Source organism: Mustela putorius, unplaced genomic scaffold (genome assembly GCF_011764305.1).
Source record: "Mustela putorius furo isolate JIRA1106 unplaced genomic scaffold, ASM1176430v1.1 tig00000870_pilon_pilon_pilon, whole genome shotgun sequence".
NCBI classification, from domain to species: Eukaryota; Metazoa; Chordata; class Mammalia; order Carnivora; family Mustelidae; genus Mustela; species Mustela putorius.
The window spans coordinates 2668405-2693156 of NW_025421503.1; the positions used below are offsets into that span (position 1 = coordinate 2668405).

Consider the following 24752-nt stretch of genomic DNA (forward strand, 5'->3'; position numbering starts at 1 on the left):
CTCTCCCCTTCTCCCTTGGGAATCCTGGAAAACAAAATCTGCCCACGGAAACTCCTCAGGGGCGCCCCAACATCCAAAGCTTCTTTACTTGGACTCGCGCGCGCTGCACCCTTCCCCGCCATCCACGACCCACTACCAACCACCCACTGCAAGTCCGCGGCGTCTTCCAGCACAAACCCAGCGCGGGCTTCTGGAGCTCCCGAGCGCGCGCGCGCGCGTTTTCTCTTCGGCCCCCTACCCTGCAGCAAGGGCAGCGTGACGTAATGCAACCTCAGCAAGTCGGCAGCGATATAAAGAAGGACAAGGCGGCGCGCCTCCCAGACGCAGAGTAGCTTGTGATTGGCTCGGGCTGCGGAACCTCGGAAACCCGAATGTGAGGACCTTACAGATCCACAGCTGCCGACCCCTGCAGAAATCTGGAGCGCGGTCAGGATCCTACCGGCGGCGGCGGCGGCGGTAGTGGTGGCAGCAGGTAAGGAGACGCCTGAGGAGAAAGTCGAGGGATCTGGGTCCGCGACGCTCCGTGTCGCCCGTGGAAGAGGAGGAGAGGCTCACACCCAGCCTGTAGTGTGGGGCGAAGGGAACAATGGAAGTGGCGTCTAGTCCCTCAGCTTTACCTCCCCCTCGGTCTGGCAGTTTTTCCTCTCAGCTGCAGCTAGCGACTGGAGGAATGGAGGGAAGTGGAGTGTTTCCCTCTACAGGCCACCTCTCCTTCCTCTAGGCCAGAACCCCTAGGGGCAAGAGCCGTCGTTGAGACCGTCGGTGGTTTAGGGTGAAGGGAAAATGGCGGAAAACAAAACGGTGAATTGAAGAATGCGGCATCCCCCTGGCATTTTCTCTCGGCGACACTCCCCAGTATTCCTTTCATTGGCGCCCCCTCCCGTTTCTCTGTCCCCCCACCCTGCCTGCTGTTTATGGTAACCTTGGAATGCGTGAGGGATGCTGGGGTTTGCAAGGAGGTGGCACCGAATCGGGCATATTAGGGGGTAGGGAGCAGGCAGAGCCTGGGGGGAGGGCGGGTGTGTGCGGCAGTTGTCGCCTCCACTGAAATACCACCATTTTGGTTCCCAGCCGTCTCCCATGTAGCGGGGCTGAGAGAGCGCGAGGAGGATGAGGGGTTGGGCAGCACGGCGTGGGTAGCAGCGGTGGCAACCGCTGCACCAAGTGAGAGGAGGGAGGAGGTGAAAGGGTATTCTTGTCTCTTCGCTTTCTGCCTTTCCACGGAGAAGGTTCTCTGGTTCGGTTTAAGATCCAGTCATATGGGGAATATAGAAGAGGACACGTGTGTGCGTTCTGCCCTAAATGACTGAAACTTGGCATGGTCGTGGGAAAGGGAGACTTATGCGGGGAGCAGGTTGCGTCCAAAGCTGCAATACTGCTACTTGCCAGAGCTCCTTTGTCTGCTGTCTCCGCAAATACTACTTTCACATTCTCTTGCTCTGCTGCCTTAAGATTTCTCTTCCCCTCTCACCCTGTTTACATCATGAAGAAGCTAGGTCTGGAATGAGCTGTTTGGATGAGACGGATGGGAGTAAATTTTTTTTTTTCTTTTGGTTGTTTTGTGATTTCTTCTCCCCGTACACTGATAGGAGGTGTTTACTTGAAGCGTACTTAGTGGTTACCTCCATTCAATAAGGATGTGAGATACTCTTGAGAATACTGAGGAGCCCAGCTATCTTTGGCGTTTGAATACTTAACACAATGCTATTCTCATACCTTATTTATTATTGATCTTATTTTAAACTTCCTGTATGGGAAAAGGTGCTCCAGTTTATTTATTGGGTATTCATACAGTGTGATACTTCCTGCAGTAGTTGCACTATGTGTTAAAAAATTTTACACTTAATTGAGCGCTAGTGCAGATTTTTCTCTATCCATTTGGCAAGGAGAAAGCTTGCCCTTGGTTGATTCTCTTTCCCTTTCCGAAACAAGGTGTTACTAGTGATTTTTAAATGTGCTTTAGAGAAGATTTGATGTAATGAAGTGGTTGAATTCTTAGTGTAGTATTGTTGCTTATATCGTAGTAGATAGTTTTTTCTGTCGGAATCCATTCTGATGCTTTTCAGATGAACAGATTTGAGCATCTGAGCCCTTCTCATCCTCAACCTGCATGCTAAAGTGTAAAGAAAACTCCCAAGTTGTATAAGAGATTTGGTTTAAAATATTTTAAAGTGTCTAATTATGAATGTATTTTTACAATAGGTAAAGAGAACGTTTTTCCAAAGAAAATAACATAAGTCAGAAGGAAAAATAACAAAAACAAATTGCTGCAGATTTTATTTTACAATATGTAAGAAAATCTACAATCTCTTCGAGACAGTCATATTAAGGTGATTAACAAAATTGTTTTATCTTATTTAATAATTAAAAGTAAGTGTTTAAAACATTTTCAGGCATTTGTAATTGTTCTATTAGTTATGTGAGAAAGAAAGCAATTATTCTAATTAAAGTTGAAATAGTACACTGTTTTAAATGTTAAAAATAAGTCCTTATGGCATTTTGATTTATCTCCGTGAACACTGGGGTAGTTTGTCATGAACTCTAGGTAGTTTATCATGAACTCTCCTGGCCTCTGATGGCTTCATTTTGGAGGCAGGAAACAATGTGGTATTTGAAAAAAAAAAAAAAAAGGGAAAAAAAGACAAAATATCGCCAAGAATTTCTAAAACTTTGAAATTTTGTTAATACATAAAGTAATTTTGTTGAAATATTTGATAAACAGAAAGAACACCTGCTGTCAGGATTTTTATATACATGATTAAAATGTTATATTCTCCTGCCTTCTGTACACTTAACAGAACTTTAAGGCAAGGAAACAAAATCTTTGTGATCTTAAGGATAGATTAAGTTGCTTTACATGGCAGCTTTCTAAAAGTTTAATGATATAACCTCATCTTTTGTGCAATATAGCCCAATTTATTCAACACTCCTAAATAAAAATGAGACAAACGCTTTATAAAATTGACAGTTTTTTGGTTGATATACTTAGAATTTTATGTTTGAAGGGGAAATGCACATATATACTTGTAAGAAATATACTTAGTGACAGCATTTGACTTTAGGTTCCATACTGTCTGGTGATCTTAAATATAGGATACATCACTTGAAATGAAATAGAATCCTTGCTTTCAAAACTAGCTTGAAGCTAGAGTGACTTTATTAATGATTAAGAGAAAAAAATCAGTTGTACAATTATAAGTAAATGATATTCTGAAAGGAACAATTTGCTAAATGTTTGTATGTGATTGATCTTATCTCTACCATATTTAGGAAGCAGTCATGTTTCATGAGTCCTCAAAACTATGAGACAAGAGAATGTAGTAGAGTGAGGCCAGAAGTCCTTACTGATTCAAAGAACTCCAGGGAAACTGGGATAGAACATTTTACATTATAAGTAGAACCCCGGGAGCCAGAGGTGAACACAAGTTTATCTGCAGAGCTCCGCTGCAGGGCTGAGCTGGGTCTGGAAGAAATGGATGAGAGCCACTGGATGAAATTCACTAATACTAGACATCTGAGTCCTCTAGTAATGTATACATATCCCATATTGTCTGTTATCATCTTGTTCTTTTTCTTCTTTTATAACCTACATTTTAACTGGAGCGTCAATGCTACTGTTTTGTTCTTTTGCTTGCTTCTATCACTTCCCCTGTGGCTTGTCACCCTTACTCTGCCTTATTCTCCATTATCTTTGATTTATTTCCTTTCACTTAGCCCTTCTTTTACTTATGCTTGTCACATAAAGTATCTAATCAAGGTTTTTATTTTCCTTTGTAATAAGATTTGCACACTTGGTTCTGAGGGATATTATCCATTGCATTTTCCTCAGAACAACATACTTTGGCCTAAATGTATTTAAACTATTTTTAAAACCATTTCTTTTACAGAGGTTTGTGAATGAACTTTGCTAAATATGGATTCAGGTGGTGGAAGTCTTGGATTGCACACATCAGACTGTAGAATGGCCCATACCATGATTATGCAGGATTTTGGTAAAGCATTTTCTTTGTTGTATTTTTTTTCTTTCTTTTTTAAGAGTCATAGCATACTAAATATCAAAACTATATTGAAGAAAGGGATAGTTTAAGAAAAGTTGTTCTTTTGCTAGGAAAATTCATATTTAGGGCTCATTTTCTTAAAGTAAACTATGTGTCCGTAGTCTTCTTAAAATCATTCTTAAAATTTTGTGGGAAGGGTGAAGTAAGGAAACTTAGAATATAGTGGTAATGTGACACTGAAAATGAAAAAAAAAAAACCTCAGTTTACATAAATAAAAACATCAGTTCTCAAATGTAGGAATTATTAAATTGACTTTCTTAAAGTTCATTTTAAATTGTATTGCTGCTAAAGCTGGAAAAAGAACTACTTCAGTCATTACAGAGAAGTTAGGTGTTTATATAGTGAGATATAGGAAAATCATGTATTATGTGATGAATTATATTCTGATGCAGTATCCTCAGAAAGTTGTTTCTAATAACATCACTTTTTTCTTTAAAAAAAAAAAAGATTCCCTACTTTTGTGGCCAAGTTTTTCAGTAGACTCTTAACAGTATTTATTTGGATGAAATGTTAAGACTATCACAGTCAACAAAGAAACTGAATCGGGGCAGGGTCAGTCTGAATTATAGAAGAGATTGAAGTATCCGAAGTATAAGAGGCAGGGATAGTGTGGTAAGAATTGAAGAAAAGTGGAGTGAGAGTAGAAAAGACAAATAGTAAATTGGGATAAAAAGTAAAGAGAAAACAAGGTATTATGGAATTATCAAAGATGATATTGGGATGGGGGATTACAACTAGTAATGCTTTTCTCAGTTAAGAAGATGCTACCAATGTTTTCACATTAATGTGAATATGTTATTTTGTCCCTTGTAAGGCCTACAGTATTGAGTCAGAAGAACTGGATTCTAGTCTTGGCAGTCCTGTTAGCTATCTGTGTAAACTTGGGCAAATTACTTAATTCACTTTTGTCAGGGGATTGGACTAGATAACTTTTAAGGTCCTCTCCAGTTCTATGATTCCTTGACACTTTTGTCTGATGAATAAAGATGTGGTGCACAGATCAAGATAAATATGGTGGGAGATCAAGATGACTGTGTAGTGAATTGATGAAATAGAAAACAATCATTGATTCATTTTGCTAAATGAGTCAGTAGTCAATTATGTTGATTATGGATGACTTAGAAGTGATCTTGGATGAAAAAAGTACAGGAATAAATTCTAGAAGCAGAACAAAGAACTGAAGAGTAAAGATTTCACAAAGAATTTTGTGAATTCCTCACTAGAAATAGTTTTTAAAATACTGGAGCACTTCAACTTCAGAAGAGTAAATAAGTGTTGGTTGAAATGTCACCTTTAATTTTTTGCCTTTTAAAAATATCTTAGAGGGTACTTGGGTGGGCCAGCTGGTTAAAGTGTTTGCCTTTGGCTCAGGTCATGATCCCGGGGTCTGAGATAGAGCCCTGCATCAGGTTCCCTGCTTAGCATGGAGCCTCCTCCCTCTCCTGCTGCTCCCTCTCCTTGTGCTCTCTTTCTCTCTCTCAAATTAATAAATAAAATCTATTAAAAAATAAAATAAAATAAAAATATCTTATAAATGGAAGAAATAAAGCATTTTCTCCATATGATACAAAATTTAACCTACCCTGTAGCATTTGGAGAAGTGTCAGACCCCCTTCACTCCTGAAGAAGTTGCCTGTTAACAAGTAAAGCCTGACACCTTTCTAAGATTGAAAAAAAATCTATTTAGTGCTGGTGAATATTTACTTGGTCTTCCTCTTACCTTTTTCATTATTCCTCCTTGGTGTCTTAAGATTTAATCAATCCTTTATTATGTCTAATACTTCCTTTTAGTTGCTAGGGAAATAGAACATGCATATTGAAATACATTATGTATATTCTTTTTTTCTTATTTTATTTTTTTATTGAAATAATAATTCATATAACATGCAATTCACCCATTTTAAAGAATAGAATTTAAAAAAAAAAGAATAGAATTCAATGGTTTTAGTATATTCACAGAGTTGTGCAAACATCACTGCTACCTAATTATAGAACATTTTGTCATTGGAAAAATAAAACTTAATACTCATTAGCAGTCACCCCCAACCCTGCTCCAGACTTAGGCAAGCACTAATATTTCTGTCTATGGATTTACCTATATATAAGTGGAACCATACCCTATGTGGCCTTTTAAGTTTTATCAGTATTGTAGCCTGTATCAGCTTCTTTTTAAATTTCTGCCAATATCAAAACTTAGGTATTTGTAATCCCATAAATTAATGATGTTTGTGAAACACTTTGGGATACACAGGTAGAGCTAGCCAAGTAAGGATACTGTGTAATAACACTATGTATCACAGGATCTTTTAATTCTATAATGTTCTTGGTGGGGATAGGATAGCTACTATATTAAGGATTTGAAATCGTAATTTAATTCAGAAAACTCATTAGAACAGTTTCTTTTGAAGGATATTTGAGATTTAAATCTTTTTTAAAATTTTATTTGAGAGAGAGTGTGAGACAGTGAGCATGAACGGGGGAGGGGCAGAGAGGGAAAAGCGGACTCCCGCTCAGCAGGGAGCCCCGCCCAGGCTGGATCCCAAGACTCTGGGATCATGACCTGAGCCAAAGGCAGAGCTTAGCCAACTGAGCCAACCTGGTGCCCCTGAGTTTTAAAAAAAATTACATGATTTATGAATAACTTTGCTTATGTCTCAGTATAATAGTTGTCCTTGGAATCTATGCCTCTGAATTTACTAGTTAAGATTTTACTGATGCAAAAACTCTGTGTTGTTCTGTGACTTAAATAGCAAAACAACCTTAGATAGTGGCCCAAGATAGACCCAACAAATACCAAATTTTATCCTATACCTCTGGTGAAATTCCAGGTATTTACATTTAAGTGAAATAACTTTAGTAAAATGGGAAATGCTTGAAATGATGACTTATTTCTTACTGTTGTTTGGTTATACAATTTCTTTCACACTTTTTAAATGATTTCTTACCATTTATAATTTGTCACCTAGTGACATAAATAGTTAATGCCACTTAATGCTGCTTATTAAATGTTTTAAAATTTAATTGAGTGAGTAACTATGTGATAGATCTTTTTACTCATTTTTTTTTAAAGAGTGAGAGGGAATGCATTCACAAGTAGGGATGGGGAGAAGGAGAATGAGAGAGAGACTCTTAAAGCAGGATCCATGCCCAGCATAGAGCCCAATGTGGGGCTCAGTCTCACAACCCTGAGATCATGACCTGAACCCAAATCAAGAGTTGGATGCGTAACTGAGCTACCCAGGTGCCCCAGATTTTTTACTCTTTCCTCTCTCAAACTATTCCTTTAATAGTGAGGTTAACCCTATAAATCTCTTAAAAAACAAAACAGCAGTCTCTATGGTAAGTAAATTCTATTCTCCTTTTGGCGGGTAGAATTAAGTCTAGAGTTAAACAGTAAGTTCAGCCCTCAGCTTGAACCTTGATCAAGCTTATTTAACTTCTTTAAACCATTATTCCTTCATACTTTTTATAGTTCCTTCATATTTAAATAGGAGATAATAACACAGGTAATACATGTAAAAATATTAGCAGTTTGCTTGGTTCATAGTCATTGGTTCATATAGCTAGTGTGTAGTTAAATACCTGACTTTATTTAGAAATTCACTGGGATCTAGCAGATGAGCTGATAAGAGGAAAAAGCAAATTTAATAGGAAATGTCTTGGATCTTGTCCTGAGTAATCTGCCAGCACCCTATGGGGAACTTGTCAATTCCTTATCTAGCATCCTTGATATTATTTAGTTCAGTGTAAATAAGCATATTTGGATTTATTTAAGCTTAGATCTGATTTATTCTGGTGGGCAAGTTCCTACTAGAGTAGAGGCTAGTAGAGGCTCCCAGCCGGGTTCATCTGAACCCAGGCCAGCACTAAGCATTATTCTCTGCTTCCATCATTACCTAGTGTCTATTCTCAGGAATCACACTAACCTCCAGAATTTTCCATATTTTAAGTCTGACCTGTGGAAGGATTTTATAAAATACTAATTTAACTTTTTATATACATAGAATTCTAATACTGTGAATTTTATAGGTTTAGCATTTAATTTTTCCTTGCTAAAAACCACGTTCTTAATCTGGTTGAATGCTGAATTTGAACCTTCACCAACTGCCTATCTCCAAAATGGCCAGTGGAGAAACAAGTGAATAGGAAGTACTTGTTTCATATATACTCTCTTTGTCTACCAGATTTCCAAGATTGAGGCTATGTCCTTTTGGGATAATATGGTGGTTTAGGCAAGAGTTTGAGAATACTGAGAACAATGCAGAGGGATTGAAAGGAAGATAATTCTGAAAGGTAGCTTTCCCTTCTCACCTTATCTTTTGTTGGGTAAGAGTATTAATAATGTCCATTGGTGGGGCGCCTGGGTGGCTCAGTGGTTTGGGCCTCTGCCTTCGGCTCAGGTCATGATCTCGGCGTCCTGGGATGGAGCCCCACATAGGGCTTTCTGCTCAGCGGGGAGCCTGCTTCCCTCTCTCTCTCTGCCTGCCTTCTGCCTACTTGTGATCTCTGTCTATCAAATAAATAAATAAAAATCTTAAAAAATAATAATAATAATGTCCATTGGTCTCCATCCTGACTTTTTAACTGACTTCCATAATGCATTGGTTAATAATAATGAATGCTGGATAGCAGATGACACTCTTTCAGGTATGACTTTATGTGAAGAAGGCTTTGTATTAGATTATTTAATGTAGATAATTTTGTTATAACCTGGTCCATAAACTCTATTAACTTGTTATCTGTTACACTTCAGTGAGGCAGGATTTAAGAGTTCCTCATGAAGGGATTTTATACTTTTTACATTTGTAAGGGGGGTAGGAGTTGGTGTTTACCATGCTACTCAAGAAAAACATTGTTTAAAGCTTTGTTCCTGCAGATTTACTAGTTTAGAATTTAGTGCAATTTAGAGTCCCTGTGTATTAATTATATCAAACCAAATCTTTATCTAAAATGAGTTGGAATTTTCCCCCCAAAATCAGGTGTTAAAAGATTCCTTCCTCTTTTGAATATAGCAATTTTATAAGTTTAGAGACTTTTATGTTTATAATGCATATTTTATAATATAGCCAACTTGTATTTTACTAACTTAAACATTTTAGTACCCATTTATGTTTGTGTCTTTTTTATGTTAATTTTAGTTTTTTGAAATACAAGACTCACAGGAAGTAGAAAAAATAATACATAGTGTCCTGTGTAGCCTGTACTCCTCTTCTTGCAGTGGTGCCATCTTATATAACTGTAGTACAATATCAATTCTGGAGATTCATTCAGGTGTTGAATGTGTGGATAGTCTATCCCCTTTTTATTACTGAGTAGTATTCCATGGTAAAGATGTGCCAGAGTTGGTTTTACCAACTATTTATCTACTGGGAGTACATTTGGGTTATTTTCAATTTTTTGCTATTATGTGTAATAGCTACTATGGTCTCTTATGAATTTTTTTAAAGATTTTATTTATTTATTTGACAGAGAGACAGTGAGAGAGGGAATACAAGAGGGGGGAGTGGGAGAGGGAGAAGCAGGCTTCCCGCCCAGCAGGTAGCCTGATGCAGGGCTTGATCCCAGGACCCTGGGATCATGACCTCAGATGAAGGCAAATGCTTAATGACTGAGCCACCCAGGCGCCCCTGTTATGAGTTTTCATCTATAGTTTTTTGTGTAAACATATGTTTTTATATCTCTGGGAAAAATGCCTTGGAGTGTTATTTCTGGGTTGTATGGTAAATACATGTTTAATTTTGTAGGAAGCTGGCATATATTTTCTAGAGTTGCTGCTACCATTTTACATTTCTACCAGCAATGTATGACAGACCATTTCTTTGTATCCTCACCAACCTGTGGTGATATTATTCTTTTATTTTTAATTTTAGCTGTTCTAATATAATGATATCTCATGTGGCTTTCATGTTTTACTTGAAAATAAAGTGCATTATTTTTAAGGTCGTGATTTAGATTTTACTGACATTGTTTTCACCTACCTTCACCCCAGTGCCTGGTTGGTGCTATTTTGTTTGTTTTTCACTTTTATGTAAGCTGTATGCCCAATGTGGGGCATGAACTCACAACCCTGGTTCTAAGAGTCATGTATTCTACTGACTAAGCCAGCCAGATGCCGCTGTTGATGGTTTTTAGTGCAGTTAATTTGTCAGTGTTGTTGTTTTTTTTTTTTAATGATAGTTTGACCAGAACGATTTCCTATTTTTAAAATGTTTTGTATCATCTCATACATTAAATATGGTACTTTTAATTAATAAAATAACTTTACTTTTTTTGGATAATTGTTTGTATTATAGTGGCTGGAATGGCTGGTACTGCACATATCGATGGAGACCATATTGTTGTTTCAGTTCCTGAGGCTGTATTAGTTTCTGATGTTGTCACAGATGATGGGATAACCCTTGATCATGGCCTTGCAGCTGAAGTTGTCCATGGGCCTGATATCATCACTGAGACTGATGTAGTAACAGAAGGTGTAATTGTTCCTGAAGCTGTACTTGAAGCTGATGTTGCTATTGAAGAAGATTTAGAGGAAGATGATAGTGATCATATCTTGACTTCTGAGCTAATTACAGAAACTGTTAGAGTACCTGAGCAGGTTTTTGTGGCTGACCTTGTTACTGGTCCTGATGGACACTTAGAACATGTGGTCCAAGATTGTGTTTCAGGAGTTGACTCTCCCACAATGGTATCAGAGGAGGTTCTTGTAACTAATTCGGATACAGAAACTGTGATTCAAGCAGCTGGTGGTGTTCCTGCTTCTTCAGTTACTATTAAAACCGAAGATGATGATGATGATGATGATGATGATGATGATGATGTCAAGAGCACTTCTGAAGACTACTTAATGATATCTTGTAAGTGAAACAAAAGACAGAATTACTTGGGAGATTGATTTATATAAAACCTGGGAAGGCTTTCTGGGATGGGGAATCTATTCAATAAAAATCATGGGGATAATCTTTTTGAAAAATAATTTTTTCCAAAGCTGTATGGTTGTGATGCTTTTTTGAACTTGCTCATATTTTTAATTTGCTCATTGAAAGTTCATATCCAGAACTAAGCAAAATAATGTAATTAATATCTTAGAGCAGAAAGGAAGGTTCAATAAGAACATTAACTGATAAAATTTTTAATGGTAAATATATATATTTCAAAGTGGGAAGTTTATGTAGCCACTGCTTTCTTTTTATTGTAGCAGGTACTGGAGTTGTCAGTTCAGTTTTGCTGAGGAATTTAAGCATAATATATTAAGAAATGTGTAATTAACTTTAATAAATACTTGAAAAGGAGATCTTAAACTCTTCTGTAATTCTCCCTGTGTTTATTTTGTTTGTCTAAATGTGCATGTGTATATTCTAAGCAAAAAATACTTTACTGTGTTTATTTCAGATTGCTTTATGATGTCTATAAGACATTCTATCTGAAGGAGGAAGATAGAAATATCTTGTTCTCATTTTAAGTGGTGGGTTTGCCTGAACAGCAACAATAATAAAAATCTCATGATGAGTTATTGAAGGAGCGTGAGGAAGAAGTGGGTCTATTCTTTAAAAATTTGAAGGGATCATGCTGGAAGTACTAAAAATTAGATAAAACTTCACTTTTTCATGGTGGATTTTTGTGCTTCTCTTTTTAAAATAAAAAAGGATTGATTGGGAAGTACATCAACAGGTAGAGTTATGTGTATGTGTTTATAAAGTGATTGTATGTTATATGTGTATCAGTGAATACAAAACTAAAAACCAATTGGATTTATTTAATTTGTAAATATGATTCTGAAGTCTAGCATGTTAACTTTTTCCCTCTATAACTACTTTTCAGGGTGAATATTTACATTGTTTCTAAGGGAATAAGTTGTGGCACTAAAATACTGTCTGCAAATGTTATTACCTCTTTTTAAATTGATGTCCATTACTAAAGCAATTCATATTTACATCTTAGCCTGATGTTAAAAAAAACTATGGTTATGATCATATAAAATAGTGTGACAAAAGTTGGCAGCCCTTCTGTATCAAAGTAATATTATGCCTTTAAAAAAGTACTTGTCAGATCAAACTTTTTGATATTAGAGTAGTTTAAAATTTAGACATCATATGTTTTGTGAATTGTCAGACCTTAACATATCTGCTATGATTTAATTCTGCAGAAGATTTTTAAGAGTTTCTAGAATATTTTAATTTACACTGTTTATCTTTATATTGCCATATATGTTAAATGCAAAGGATTTTTGTCCTACTCTAATAGGAGTAAACTGAAGATTATAAAGAAAATTGTATTGCTTGAATAATGCTGGGACTGCTATGGGACCATTCTAGAGGAAATTTAGACTGGGAATTAATTAACTCCTTAATCATTAGTAAAGAAACAACAATGATTTTTTTAATCCATTTAAAACCTAAGCAGTTTTTTACTGTAGCAAATGGAATATGCAAAAATTAAATATTTTTTTATATCACCCATTTTCTCACCACACAGATCCTTGACCGTTTTTATAATGGTTTTACTCAAATTGGAGCTACTTACTCATTACAATTTTCATTTATTTTATTTTGTTCTCTTTTGATTTAGCTTTTCCATTTCTTCCTTCATAATTTTCATTTCATTTTCTTTACCTCTTGGTTTCTCTTGGCCATTGAATCTTACAGGAGTTATGAGAATAAATTGCCATAAAGGCCTCAGTGCTAATTTTAAAAGTCCTCTTTTCTGTGTGTTTTTTTTTTCCCAAGATAGAGATTTTCAAAATATCTAAGAGATAGAGTAGAGGAATTAAAACAGACCTTTGCCTTGTTCCTGAATCCCTAAATATTCCCATAAGGAAATCTTTTCAGTAGCTGAATTTTACAGTTAGGGAATTTGTCTTATCTCATATCTGAGGAGCATTTGAGCTTTTTCCCCATTCAGGCCAAATGTCACAAGTTCTCTGTCTTAGCAGATGTTTAGGGTTTCCCACTTGTGCATAAGCAACTTGAAAATTAATATAGAACAACTGTATAATTCTAAAATTATCTTAGGTGTGCTGTTCTTTAAAAATACCTAACATCCATAAAACATTTATGGGTGATGATTTCCTTTATAAGAGCTGCACTGGAAGAGGGATGTTCCATTAGATAATGAACCAATATAAAGTATTCAATTGTTTTTTTACCTATAAAATTTGTTAATATTTCTTTCAGGAACATAATTTTGTATAAAGCAAAATTTCTTGGCAGGGTCATTATGGGAAATCCCATCAAACCTCACCGATTTCAAGGCTTAAAATGAAAAGTTAAAACCTTTGTATTTTTTTAATATAATGAATTTGTTGAGACACAGTTCACATGTCATAAAATTCACCATTTAAGGCACACAGTGGTTTTAATATATTCATAGCATTGTATAACTATTACCACAATTTTGGAATTTTTTTCCTCACTCCAAAAAGTAACCCCATGTCCTTTAGTAGTCACCCTGGACCCACCTCCCTCCACCTACCACTCCCCCTCCCCTGGCCATCGCTAATCCAATTTCTGTTTCTATTGATTTGCCTATTCTCAACATTTGATATAAACAGTATCATGTAATTTGTGGCCCTTTATGTCTGACTTCTTTCATTTAGCATAATGCCTTCAAGGATCATCCATATTGTAGCATGTGTTATGTGTCAGTACTTCATTCCTTTTTGTTACTAATATTTCATTATAAGGGTATATGTTTTATTTATCTATTCATTGGTTGATAGACATTTAGGTTGTTTCTACTTTGGGGCTGTTATGAATAATGCTGCTATGAAGATTCATGTACATGATATGATGCAGACATATGTTTTAAGATATCTTGGGTTTATACCTGGGAATAGAACACCTTCGTAATCTAAATGTTACCAACTTTTGATTGTTTCAGTGCTATGAAGTATAGATCCTTTACATGTTGCCTGACCTGATTTCTATGGTTATTATAATAATAGAGCATTCATATACTCTATATTGATAATAACATATCTACCAGATAATTTTGGTAGATGTAACACAAAAGAGGTACAGTTAAAAAGCCTACTCAGCTTTTAAAAGGAATTATTAAATTTTTAAAAAAATTGTGCTGTTGAGATATATAAAGGAATATTAAACATTAGCAAACTTGCCAACAATGCATCTTACTATTTTATGTTATATTTAGCACCAGTAGAATTCTGTGATACGTATAATATTACCTGCTGTTACTGTCTGGAACATCTTGTGGGTTAAGAAAGAGTGCTGTGAGACTAGGATATTGCAAGCCTTACAACAAGCAAAAAGGTTAAGCCTTAGTTTGGGGTATTTTGAGTAGTATTTGCATTCAGAAGATCTTTGAGGATCCTTTTCTAAAATCACTCCATTGTCTATTAAGTCTTTGTTAACTTTGTTACTTTCTATAACAAAGAATATAGAATATATCTTGGTTAAGTTCATGGTTTATCTTTTAAAACTGCACACGAGCATCCTTAATAACTTTATCATCTTTTATGAACTTAAAATAGAGAACAAGTTTGGTTACTCCATATATTTCAAAATTGTTCATTCTGAGGAATGTAAGTAGAAAATAACAGATACATTAAGCTATGGACCTTAAGGCATGGTATAGATATATTAGATATAGATATAAGGCATGGTATAGATATATAGATATAAATATATAGAATATTTTTGAGCTTGTAGGTATCAGAATAGCCACAGTTATTTCAGTACTTAAAGTAAAAGCTATGGTACAAAGCTATAGAGAAGTGACCACAAACTATATTTCATTTCATGAGCTTAAATTTTGTGAATTATAGTTTTAATTCAGTTTTTGCAGAAGGAACTGTGATCACTTTAAACTATTCAATTATATCAAATGAGAGTATTTTCAGTATTCTATTAATTTACTGTTAGCTATTCCGAGTTTTAAGAAATTAATATTTTGGACACTTTCTGAGGTTTTTGCATAACCTATGTCTTTATTTTCAAGAATGAGAAAGCATTTTCTGGAAGGATAACTTGCCTCTTTTTTCTGTGATATCATTGTTTTAATTTAACAGATTTTGAAAGAAGCTACTAATTCAACATCAGATACTTTATCATCTTTTATTCTTTCATTTTAATCTGTCCCATTGTCAAAAATAATTTTGCCAAAAAAACATAGTATTAGAATTAAGGGCTATTATGGAATGACAATATTTATTCTATTTATTTTGATCATTTGGGTCCTTTCTTTAAAAGACAGGCTATTTGAACTCTTAAATAGTATGGAATCATTTCTGTTTTATCAAAAAGTTAAAGTAGCTTTGCATTGTTAAAAAGAATTTCTGAAACTTAGTGTCTTTCACTATTTTGAAAGGCCAAAAGAATATTTTTGAACTTGTAGGTATCAGATTTGAAACTAGGTAAGGGAAATCTGGATTTTGACCCATTTAGATCTTCTTAAAATTCATTTTTTTAAGATTACTGAATTCTCTTTTTTATGTCACTTTATTCTTGTTCTAAGCAGTTCTGGAACAGTTTAGATATAAGCAGAGTCTTTAGGATTTTATGTTTCATATATGATGCTATGATATACATAATAGGAAGGAGCAGATTTTTCATACAGATTACATTTCAGTTTTCATAGGTACAAACATTGAAATAAAAAATGGTAGACATATAATATTTGGGGAAGTGTATTACTTAATATTTGTGGTCAAAGAACAAAGTTTATTAATATATATTTACTGCATAGTTTGCGCATAGTATTCACATAAAAATAAGGGTTATTCTTAAAGACTGTAGAGCAGAGAATCAAAATTTTAAGCATACTTAAAATGTAACTAATATTTTCATATTGTTGCTTTACCTTTCTACATGATTTTGGAGTCTAGCATATGTTAGTAAATATAGAAGTACACAAAATTTCTGGTTTGAAGTTGTCTTCCATTGACTTAACAGGAATCAAAAGTATTAAGATTTTATTTTTTTAATTCCTAAAAGGCCCTTTTTATAAAATAATTCAGTTGTTTTCTGTTCTCTCTTATTTAATTCTAGATTTCATATGCTAATTTGTTTTAGAAATATTGCTATTTTATTTAGAAATTGTTGTTTATGTGAGCTTATTTTATGAGTACTATGTATTTTATGTTTTGATTTTTTTCTGTTTCTTGACTGGGTGTTAAGATTTAACTTAAAATGTTGAACGTAATGGAAGATGATTTAATAATTTCCCAAACTGTTTTAATTAAAACCCTATGGTTATTAAGTATTTCATATATAAATTAAAATTTCCAAATAAGTTTTTATATGATTATGATCATGTAATGTATCTGATCTCATATACTGTTTTTTTTATGAATCATATCACTGTCAATAGTTGCACAATAATTCATTAAGTGAAGATAGTGGATAGGTGATTAACACATTCGTGTTTCACTTATGCTTAACATCCACTAAATGTCAATTGTACTTTTTGACTAAAATAGTTTCTTCTTTATATTTTACAGTGGATGATGTTGGGGAAAAATTAGAGCATATGGGGAACACACCATTAAAAATTGGAGGTGATGGTTCACAAGAAGATGTTAAAGAAGATGCATTTGGTTCAGAAGTAATTAAAGTGTATATATTTAAAGCTGAGGCTGAAGATGATGTTGAAATAGGTACAAATCTTAATTTATTGCTATAATAAGAATTAAAACTAATTCTTTTCTGGCAACTATTCTAAAATTGTCTTTAAAGTGCAGATTTTTTATAGGTTTCTTTGGGGATGGAATATTAAAAAATTGTATATGAATAAAAAGGAATGCAGAATATGTCATTCTTGGATTCTTTCAGCATAAGTAGACTATTACATTTGGAACTACAAAAACAAATGAGTAGAGAGGATTTGATTTAGAGTAGAAAGTTATATTGAGTGTTTAAGGGTCTGCTAGAGGCAGGCTGCTTAGAAATCCTAGTTCTGCAATTTAGCTGAGTGGCTATTGGTGAGTTACTTAACCTCCTTCTGTCTCAAGTTTCCTCATCCATGAAATGGCCATAATGACAGTAACTACCTCATAGGGCTATTGTGAGGATTAAATGGGCAAAGCACATGTTAAAGACTTATATAGTGCTTGGCATGTGTATAATGTGTTAACATTTGTTTTTATTTCTCAGTGGTTACTGAAATTTAGAGTGTAATTTATAAGAAAATTCTCTTGACACTTGGAAATTTATATTGGAATATTTTGGGGAATACTTTTTTCTAAAGGAAAATGCTCCTTTTTAAAAAATTTTTGAAGATTTTATGTATTTATTGGAGAGAGAGACAGAGTAAGAGAGAGAGCATGTGTGGGGTGAGGGGTAAAGAGAGAAGCAGACTCCCTGCTGAGTGGGTAGCCTGATGCAGGGCACCATCCCAGGACTCTGGGATCATGATCTGAGCCGAAGCACTTTAACCAACTGAGCCACCCAGGCACCCAGGAAAATATTTCTTATACATCCTTCTTACTAATTTAGGAAATTATTCCATGATACTTCTCTATTTTGATATGTGATTTAATTTTTAAGGTGGAACAGAAATTGTCACAGAGAGTGAGTACACCAATGGACATTCCGTAGCTGGAGTGCTTGACCAGAGCCGAATGCAGCGGGAGAAGATGGTTTACATGGCAGTTAAAGATTCTTCTCAAGAAGAAGATGATATTAGTAAGATATCAGTACAAGGGCACTGTAGTGACTTGTCAGTAGCCATCATGAATTCTTTTTTAAAAAAAGATTAAGCAATCTCAGAAATACAAGCACTATATAGGAACTAAGTACAATAAAATAAGTCTGACCTTTGCTGTAATTATTTTAAAAGGAAATGGTCCTTTTGTCCAGTCATGCATACACATATTGTTCAAATCAGCAAACATGAAATACTATGTCTCAGATTCCAGGGATACAGAGATAAATAACATATGGTTCCTGACTTCATTAGTCCCCACAGAATATATGTGGAATTATTGGAAATCTATTTTGTGTGTTATTGGATATGTTGCATGCATGTTAAAACTCACAACTTGTCTCTGAGGTAGGTGGTATTATCTTTGTTTTATGGAAGGAAAAAATGCTCAGGGTTATTGAATAACCCAAGATAATTTCAATATTAAGTGAGGAATGTAGGATTTCAACTCATATCTGCCTAAATACTGCCAATGTACTTTCCACATGGCAGTGAACACTGTTGGCCTCTCTCTGGATTTAGCAATGGAAGGGCTAACTGGTGGTTCTCCTTCTGTCACTGAAGGATTAGATAAGTAAATATTCTTCCAAATAGGTGAAGCTGCCAGAATATTTACTTATTATGCCTTTGATGGTCTCCAAGTAGTTGCTGTTTAAGGTGTCTTGGGGCTGAGTACCATAGGGTGAAAATAACTCCTCAGATTTCCTTTCCTGCCATGCTGCCCATTTCCTTACGAAGACATGTTACTCTCTGCCTACTTTCTTTTCACCTCAGTGTAGGAATGCAGTCCTTCCCTAAGGCTTCTTCTGTTTTCTTGATATGCTGAGAAAAAAACTATTTTGTTTTGCCCTAGAAGGGCAAGAGCCTCCACTTCAGTACGTTACCTGGATGATACTGAGTTTTACCTATACTGTACTCTGATCTCCACTCCTCAGATTTCCTTCCCTAGAAGTCATGGGAAGCTGAATTCCAATCCCAAACATGAATAATACACTACAGTTGAAAATATAAGAACAAGTAAGTCTAGAGGATTTGATCGAAGAGGAAAATAATTTCTATTGGCCTCTAAATCATTTATTTATTTATTTATTTATTTATTTATTTATTTATTTACTCATTGGTTGGTAAAGGGGCACAATGGAAGGTGGGAGACTGAAGCTGAGGTTAGCTGATGCCAGAATTCCTTGGGCATGTGGCAAACTTCAATCAGTGTCTCTTTCTCATCAGTTGAAAGAAGGGAAACTTGGGAGAAGAGGGATACTTTTTCCCCACATTTTTTTCCACATTTCTTCCATAGTGAACAGAAGATCCCAGGGTGTGAGTCAAAGGAAAAGCATAAATTCAAGCCAATTTTTTACTTAACAGCTTAAATCTAAGTGGGTTAAAGCACATAAAATACACTAAATGACCCTGTAGGTTTAAATTTTTTTACACCAATAATATATTCTTTAAAAATGAATCTCACTTAATGCTTTCTTTTCTCAGTAGGGTCTCTGAAAATCCTGCCTCTTAAAAGGTGTCCACATATTCGTGAGCACCAGCTTATATATGTAGTGTGTGTGCGTGTGTGTGTGTGTGTGTGTGTATGTATGGATATATATTACATATATATGTGATTTTAATTATTTTATTTAATTTTTTTTCAATTACTAGTATTTTTTACTACTTTTCTTTGCATGTACACTACTGCATTTAAGTTACAGAATGTGGGGTAGCAAGGACCACTTTCTAGTATTGGTTCTACGGGAAATGCTTTCTGAGTTCCAAAGAACAATCAGGCAGAATTATGGACTGCGACATTTTTTTACAAATTTGTAATGCCCAATGGACTGTAAAATCAGTCAGTATATTTCAAGCGCACATGTTTTATATAACCTAAAAGTCCTTTTCATAGGGTAGGTTCTAAGAAAGTAAGAGTTTTGATAAATGATTGTCTCTAGTGGCACTAGTCTCCAAAGTGCCTAATGTCATTTTTAAATTAACAAAACTGAAATCTTGACAGTTGAAAGATTTAAATTGTTTAGAATTTTTACCCATTTATTAAATATTTGGGGTTATAAACAAGCAATTATTTCTAAAATTTAGGTTGCGCTGAAATAGCAGATGAAGTTTACATGGAAGTCATTGTAGGGGAAGAGGAAGGAACTTCTCTCCCTGAGACTCAGCTTGAGGACTCTGATGTTAATAAAACAATTGTCCCTGTTGTCTGGGCTGCGGCATATGGTAGGACACTGGTATTTTTTCACCTGATAAGTACATATCTATTTGATCAGCCTTTAGGTCATTAAATATGCTGTGCTAATGCCCCCCCTGAGTTGACTAATATTATAAAATGTTTTGCTGTGGACTGATTAATCTCTAGGTACTTTTACATGATTTTCCTACCATATATCTTATGTTATTTAAAATAAACCTTGCTTAATGCATTGTTTTTCAGTAGGATTTATTTAAAATCCTACCTGCATTAGTGAGTACCATTAAAAAGTTTTTATTTTTCTAAAATAGGAATATCCTTTCAAAACTGATCTTTCCCTTTTTTCAAAAACTTATTTCATGTTTTAATGACACAAATAAGATTTTGGGGGTTTGAAAAGAAACAAATCCAGGTATGCTCTTCTACAAAGTATCTAATGGAAGGTTAATTTATCAAGTTTTTTTTTCTATTTTACCTCATTCCTACTTAATTTACAAGAAGGTCCAGGTATACTCTTTACTTTGAAAAATTTTGGTGTTCCAATTCATTATCTTATCTTGGTTTTTTTCAAAGGTTCATTCATTCAACAGTCGTTTATTGAATCTTCAATTTTGAGTGTATTCTACAGAAATATCTACTCAATTTTTATTTAAAATGTAAGATTGTTCTGGATGTTAACAGTTCCAAGGATGCTAACGGTAGCCCTTATTTTCAGTGCGTGAAATTATATCTAATCTATGGGAGAGGAAGAACTCAACAAAAAAAATTTTTAATCCAAGGAACAGTGGTCAAAGTAAGATTTTTGTAGATTAAGATGTGATCCACTAGTAATCATTATACTCAGCATGTAAGTTTTTAATTAGTTTTTTTTTTTAGGAGATGAAAGAAGAGTTTCCCGGAGGTATGAAGATTGTCAAGCATCAGGTGAGAGAGCTTTATATATGAGATGTAAGTTAAATAGCCAGTTTTATATACTGGTTGAAAAATAAGTAGTTACTGGTTTGTGTGTAAAGACACATATGTTAGACTCTGACTTGCCTGGTCATATCTTATCTAGTTAATTACATAGGAGAGAATGTGGATATACTTTGTGAAATTTAGCACCACAATGGCAACTTAATGCCATGTCCTATCTAGTAATTCATCTAACCAAAAGCAAAAAGTATAAATATTATATAATTTAATAGTGTATCAATTTTTTTCCAGGAAATGCCTTGGACTCAACATTAGAGAGCAGAAGTAGTACAGCAGCACAGTACCTTCAAATTTGTGATAGCATTAATACAAATAAAGTACTTAAACAAAAAGCCAAGAAGAGGAGAAGGGGAGAAACGAGGCAGTGGCAAACGGGTAAAATACTACTACTTTCTTTTATGAATATTGCCATGATTTGAAATGTAGAAGTCATTTTTTTATAAGCAAAGGAAAGAGTCAGTTTGTACAGTGTAGACCCCCTTCCATATACCTGTGTTTGGTTTAAATAGTTGTTTTTTTTTTTTTTAATATTTGACTGGTATATAAACTATGTTTGTTTGCTCTTTACCCAAATGAGAATTTTCAGGTTGGTTTCACAATAAAGGGTGCCTATTTCTAGTTTACAAAATGTATATAAAATGTTGGTAGGTGAATAATCTATAGTACAAAGATGCTTAGTACTTTTTAGTGAGCTATTTTATCATAAGTTGCTTTTAACGTACATTTTATCCTGCAAGATTTTATTCTACTAGTATAGTTTTCATATTGTGAATGCCAGCTAATTTTAGCACCTCTATTGTAAAACCCTTTAAAACATCTGGCCAAATGTCACAACTTCCTTTTTTTTTTAATGTAGCTGTTATAATAGGCCCTGATGGACAGCCCCTGACAGTATACCCTTGCCATATTTGCACAAAAAAGTTTAAATCCAGGGGATTCTTGAAAAGACACATGAAGAATCATCCTGATCACTTGATGAGAAAAAAATATCAGTGTACAGATTGTGACTTTACAACTAACAAGAAAGTAAGTTTCCATAACCACTTGGAAAGCCATAAGCTTATAAACAAAGTTGACAAAACCCATGAATTTACAGAATACACACGAAGATACAGAGAGGCTAGTCCACTGAGTTCAAATAAACTTATATTAAGAGACAAGGAGCCGAAGATGCACAAGTGCAAATACTGTGACTATGAAACTGCAGAACAAGGACTATTAAACAGACATTTACTGGCTGTTCACAGCAAGAATTTTCCTCATGTTTGTGTTGAGTGTGGGAAGGGCTTTCGACATCCCTCTGAACTCAAGAAACATATGAGAACCCATACTGGTGAGAAGCCATATCAGTGTCAGTATTGTGTCTTCAGATGTGCAGATCAGTCAAATCTGAAAACTCACATTAAGTCTAAGCATGGTAGCAGTTTACCATATAAATGTGAGCATTGTCCTCAAGCATTTGGTGATGAGAGGGAGCTTCAACGCCATCTGGATTTGTTTCAAGGACATAAGACACACCAGTGTCCTCATTGTGACCATAAGAGCACCAACTCAAGTGACCTTAAGCGGCACATCATATCTGTCCATACTAAGGATTTTCCTCACAAATGTGAGGTCTGTGAAAAAGGTTTCCATCGTCCTTCTGAGCTCAAAAAGCATAGTGATATCCATAAGGGTAGGAAGATTCATCAGTGTAGGCACTGTGACTTTAAAACATCAGACCCGTTTATTCTTAGTGGTCATATCCTTTCAGTTCACACAAAGGATGTGTCATTGAAGTGTAAAAGGTGCAAGAGAGGGTTCAGACAACAAAATGAGCTCAAAAAACATATGAAGACCCACACTGGAAGGAAGATTTATCAATGTGAGTATTGTGAATATAGCACTACAGATGCATCTGGCTTTAAACGACATGTGATATCAATACATACAAAAGACTATCCACACAGGTGTGAATTCTGCAAGAAGGGATTCCGAAGACCATCAGAAAAAAATCAGCATATTATGAGGCACCACAAAGAGGCTCTTATGTAATAAGATCAATATAAAGAAGGAAGCTATTTCAAGAATATGATATGCTACATGGGAGGAAAATTTCATGAACTGTTTCATGTAGTTCCAAAGCTTGATAGTAAATCATAACTTTACATTCTTTGTATTAGAGATCTTGAAATATTTGAATTGACAGGGGATCTTGTAGCCCTTTGAAAATTAAAGAATTTAAGAAGCACCATAGAACGGTTGCAGAAAAACTCTTAAGTGTCTATTTAATAGTATTATATGTATAATTAAACTACAGAAGGGAAAAGCAAAGACAATGACTTTATTTGGCTGATCACACTAGAGATAAATGTTTCTGAAGAAATCATAATCAATTGAGTTTAGCAGTGCTTTGCTGTGGCAAGCAAGTCTCACTTTTATGTGATTTTCGAAATGAGGTGGGGCAATAAAATGCAGTCATCCATCAGTCACTTAGTCATTGATCCTTTTTTATGGTATCTGAAAATTGAATTCCAGAAATGGCAAAAGTTTTGTGTATTCATTAAAAGAAATGTCACTGAAAAACAGCTTATATTAATTCAATGCTATTAAAAAGAATTTCAGAGCTGCTAAGATTTTATCACAGGATAGGATGTTTAAAATACAGCATTCTTTGCTGAAGTCTAAGGTGAAGTCTGAGATGAAAGCTCCCTTTTTTCTGATGTTCAAGTTGATTTTTCAGTATGGCATATATGACAAAAGTATTTTGAGTCAAATGTGGCTTTCTAAAACAGATGCAGCAGTAGTGTTGCAAATAAAGTTAGCACTATATTTCTTAATGATCTTAAGATTAAATTGAGAGAACACAGTTTTCTTAAAAAACAATGTTTAGAAATTTCTTTTTAGGTCAGTCTCAGCAAGTAGGGTTGGTTTAGTCTTACTTGCTCTAATGTTTCAAGGTGCAATTTTATGCCATTATTGAAAATTTTGATTTTTAAAATCTATATACCATATTATTAACATGCATTTTCAACGTGAGGCAGCATATATGCAGTATTTAGCAAAACACTGTGTTGCCAATAGAGTTTGGAGGTGGATATTCAGTTTACAGTGTATAAATTTAAAATATGCATCCTTTTAACAACGCTTTGTGTTAGCATGCTGCAAATCAAAATGGCGCTTAATATAAAAAGCTGGTTTAGGGAAATTTTAATGAAAATCTTGTTCATAAATGTAATGCATATGATGTGTACTTTTAAGTTATAGTTGCTTCATGTTTACACTCAGCTGTTCAACATAATTAAAATGTAATTTTACTTTATGCTATATTGTGGCTTTGTGTTTGAAATAATGTTCACCTTTCTGTTTCTGCACCAGATGAGAATCTGTTCCTTGAGAATAAATTTTTTATCTTTCTTCACTTCAGAATATTAAATTTGGAAAATTTAAAATAGTGTGTTATGTGGCTGTAAATGATGTACACGCTGTAAAATAAGATTGTCATTGTTATGTGGGATTATTATTTCTAAATGTTACTCATTGAAATGAGCATACAATAAAAAGCATTTATTGCACTTCAAGGTTTTATGAATTTATTTAAAGTTTGTTGTAGTGTTCATTCTTTATTAAAAGACTTTCTTCCTAAAACTGCTCTTAGGTAATTTGGTCCATAATTTAATGTCTTGTAGATTTTGTGCATTAACAACATGAGCTAGAAACTTAAACAATTATGATGGCTATGGCATTATTATTCCTCAGAAATGTATATTTTTGCTAAAACCATGATGAAATACTATAAAGGTGCTCATTTTAAGACTTGGGATTTAGTATTATAGAGAAAACTAGAAATTCCTTTCCTGCTTAAGTAACCCAAACCTGAGAAAAT

The 24752-nt window shown here is 34.6% G+C and overlaps 1 protein-coding gene across 8 annotated transcripts; it reads left to right on the forward strand.

Moving 5' to 3' along the window:
• The first annotated feature begins 334 nt into the window (after nucleotides 1–334).
• On the forward strand, nucleotides 335–24441 carry ZNF711 (zinc finger protein 711). Of its 8 annotated transcripts, XM_045085581.1 has the most exons (12): nucleotides 335–472; nucleotides 2203–2330; nucleotides 3271–3526; nucleotides 3888–3992; nucleotides 10353–10913; nucleotides 16517–16672; nucleotides 17562–17699; nucleotides 19804–19941; nucleotides 20628–20705; nucleotides 20789–20836; nucleotides 21119–21262; nucleotides 21744–24441. In XM_045085581.1, the coding sequence occupies exons 4-12, from the start codon at nucleotides 3914–3916 to the stop codon at nucleotides 22919–22921; spliced, it is 2520 nt and encodes an 839-aa protein (XP_044941516.1). In that variant the 5' UTR covers nucleotides 335–472; nucleotides 2203–2330; nucleotides 3271–3526; nucleotides 3888–3913; the 3' UTR covers nucleotides 22922–24441. The 8 variants fall into 8 exon arrangements, with proteins under 8 accessions (XP_044941516.1, XP_004779993.1, XP_004779994.1 ...); XM_004779936.3 differs by having other exon boundaries at nucleotides 3271–3992; XM_004779937.3 differs by lacking the exon at nucleotides 3271–3526.
• The last annotated feature ends 311 nt before the right edge of the window (nucleotides 24442–24752 follow it).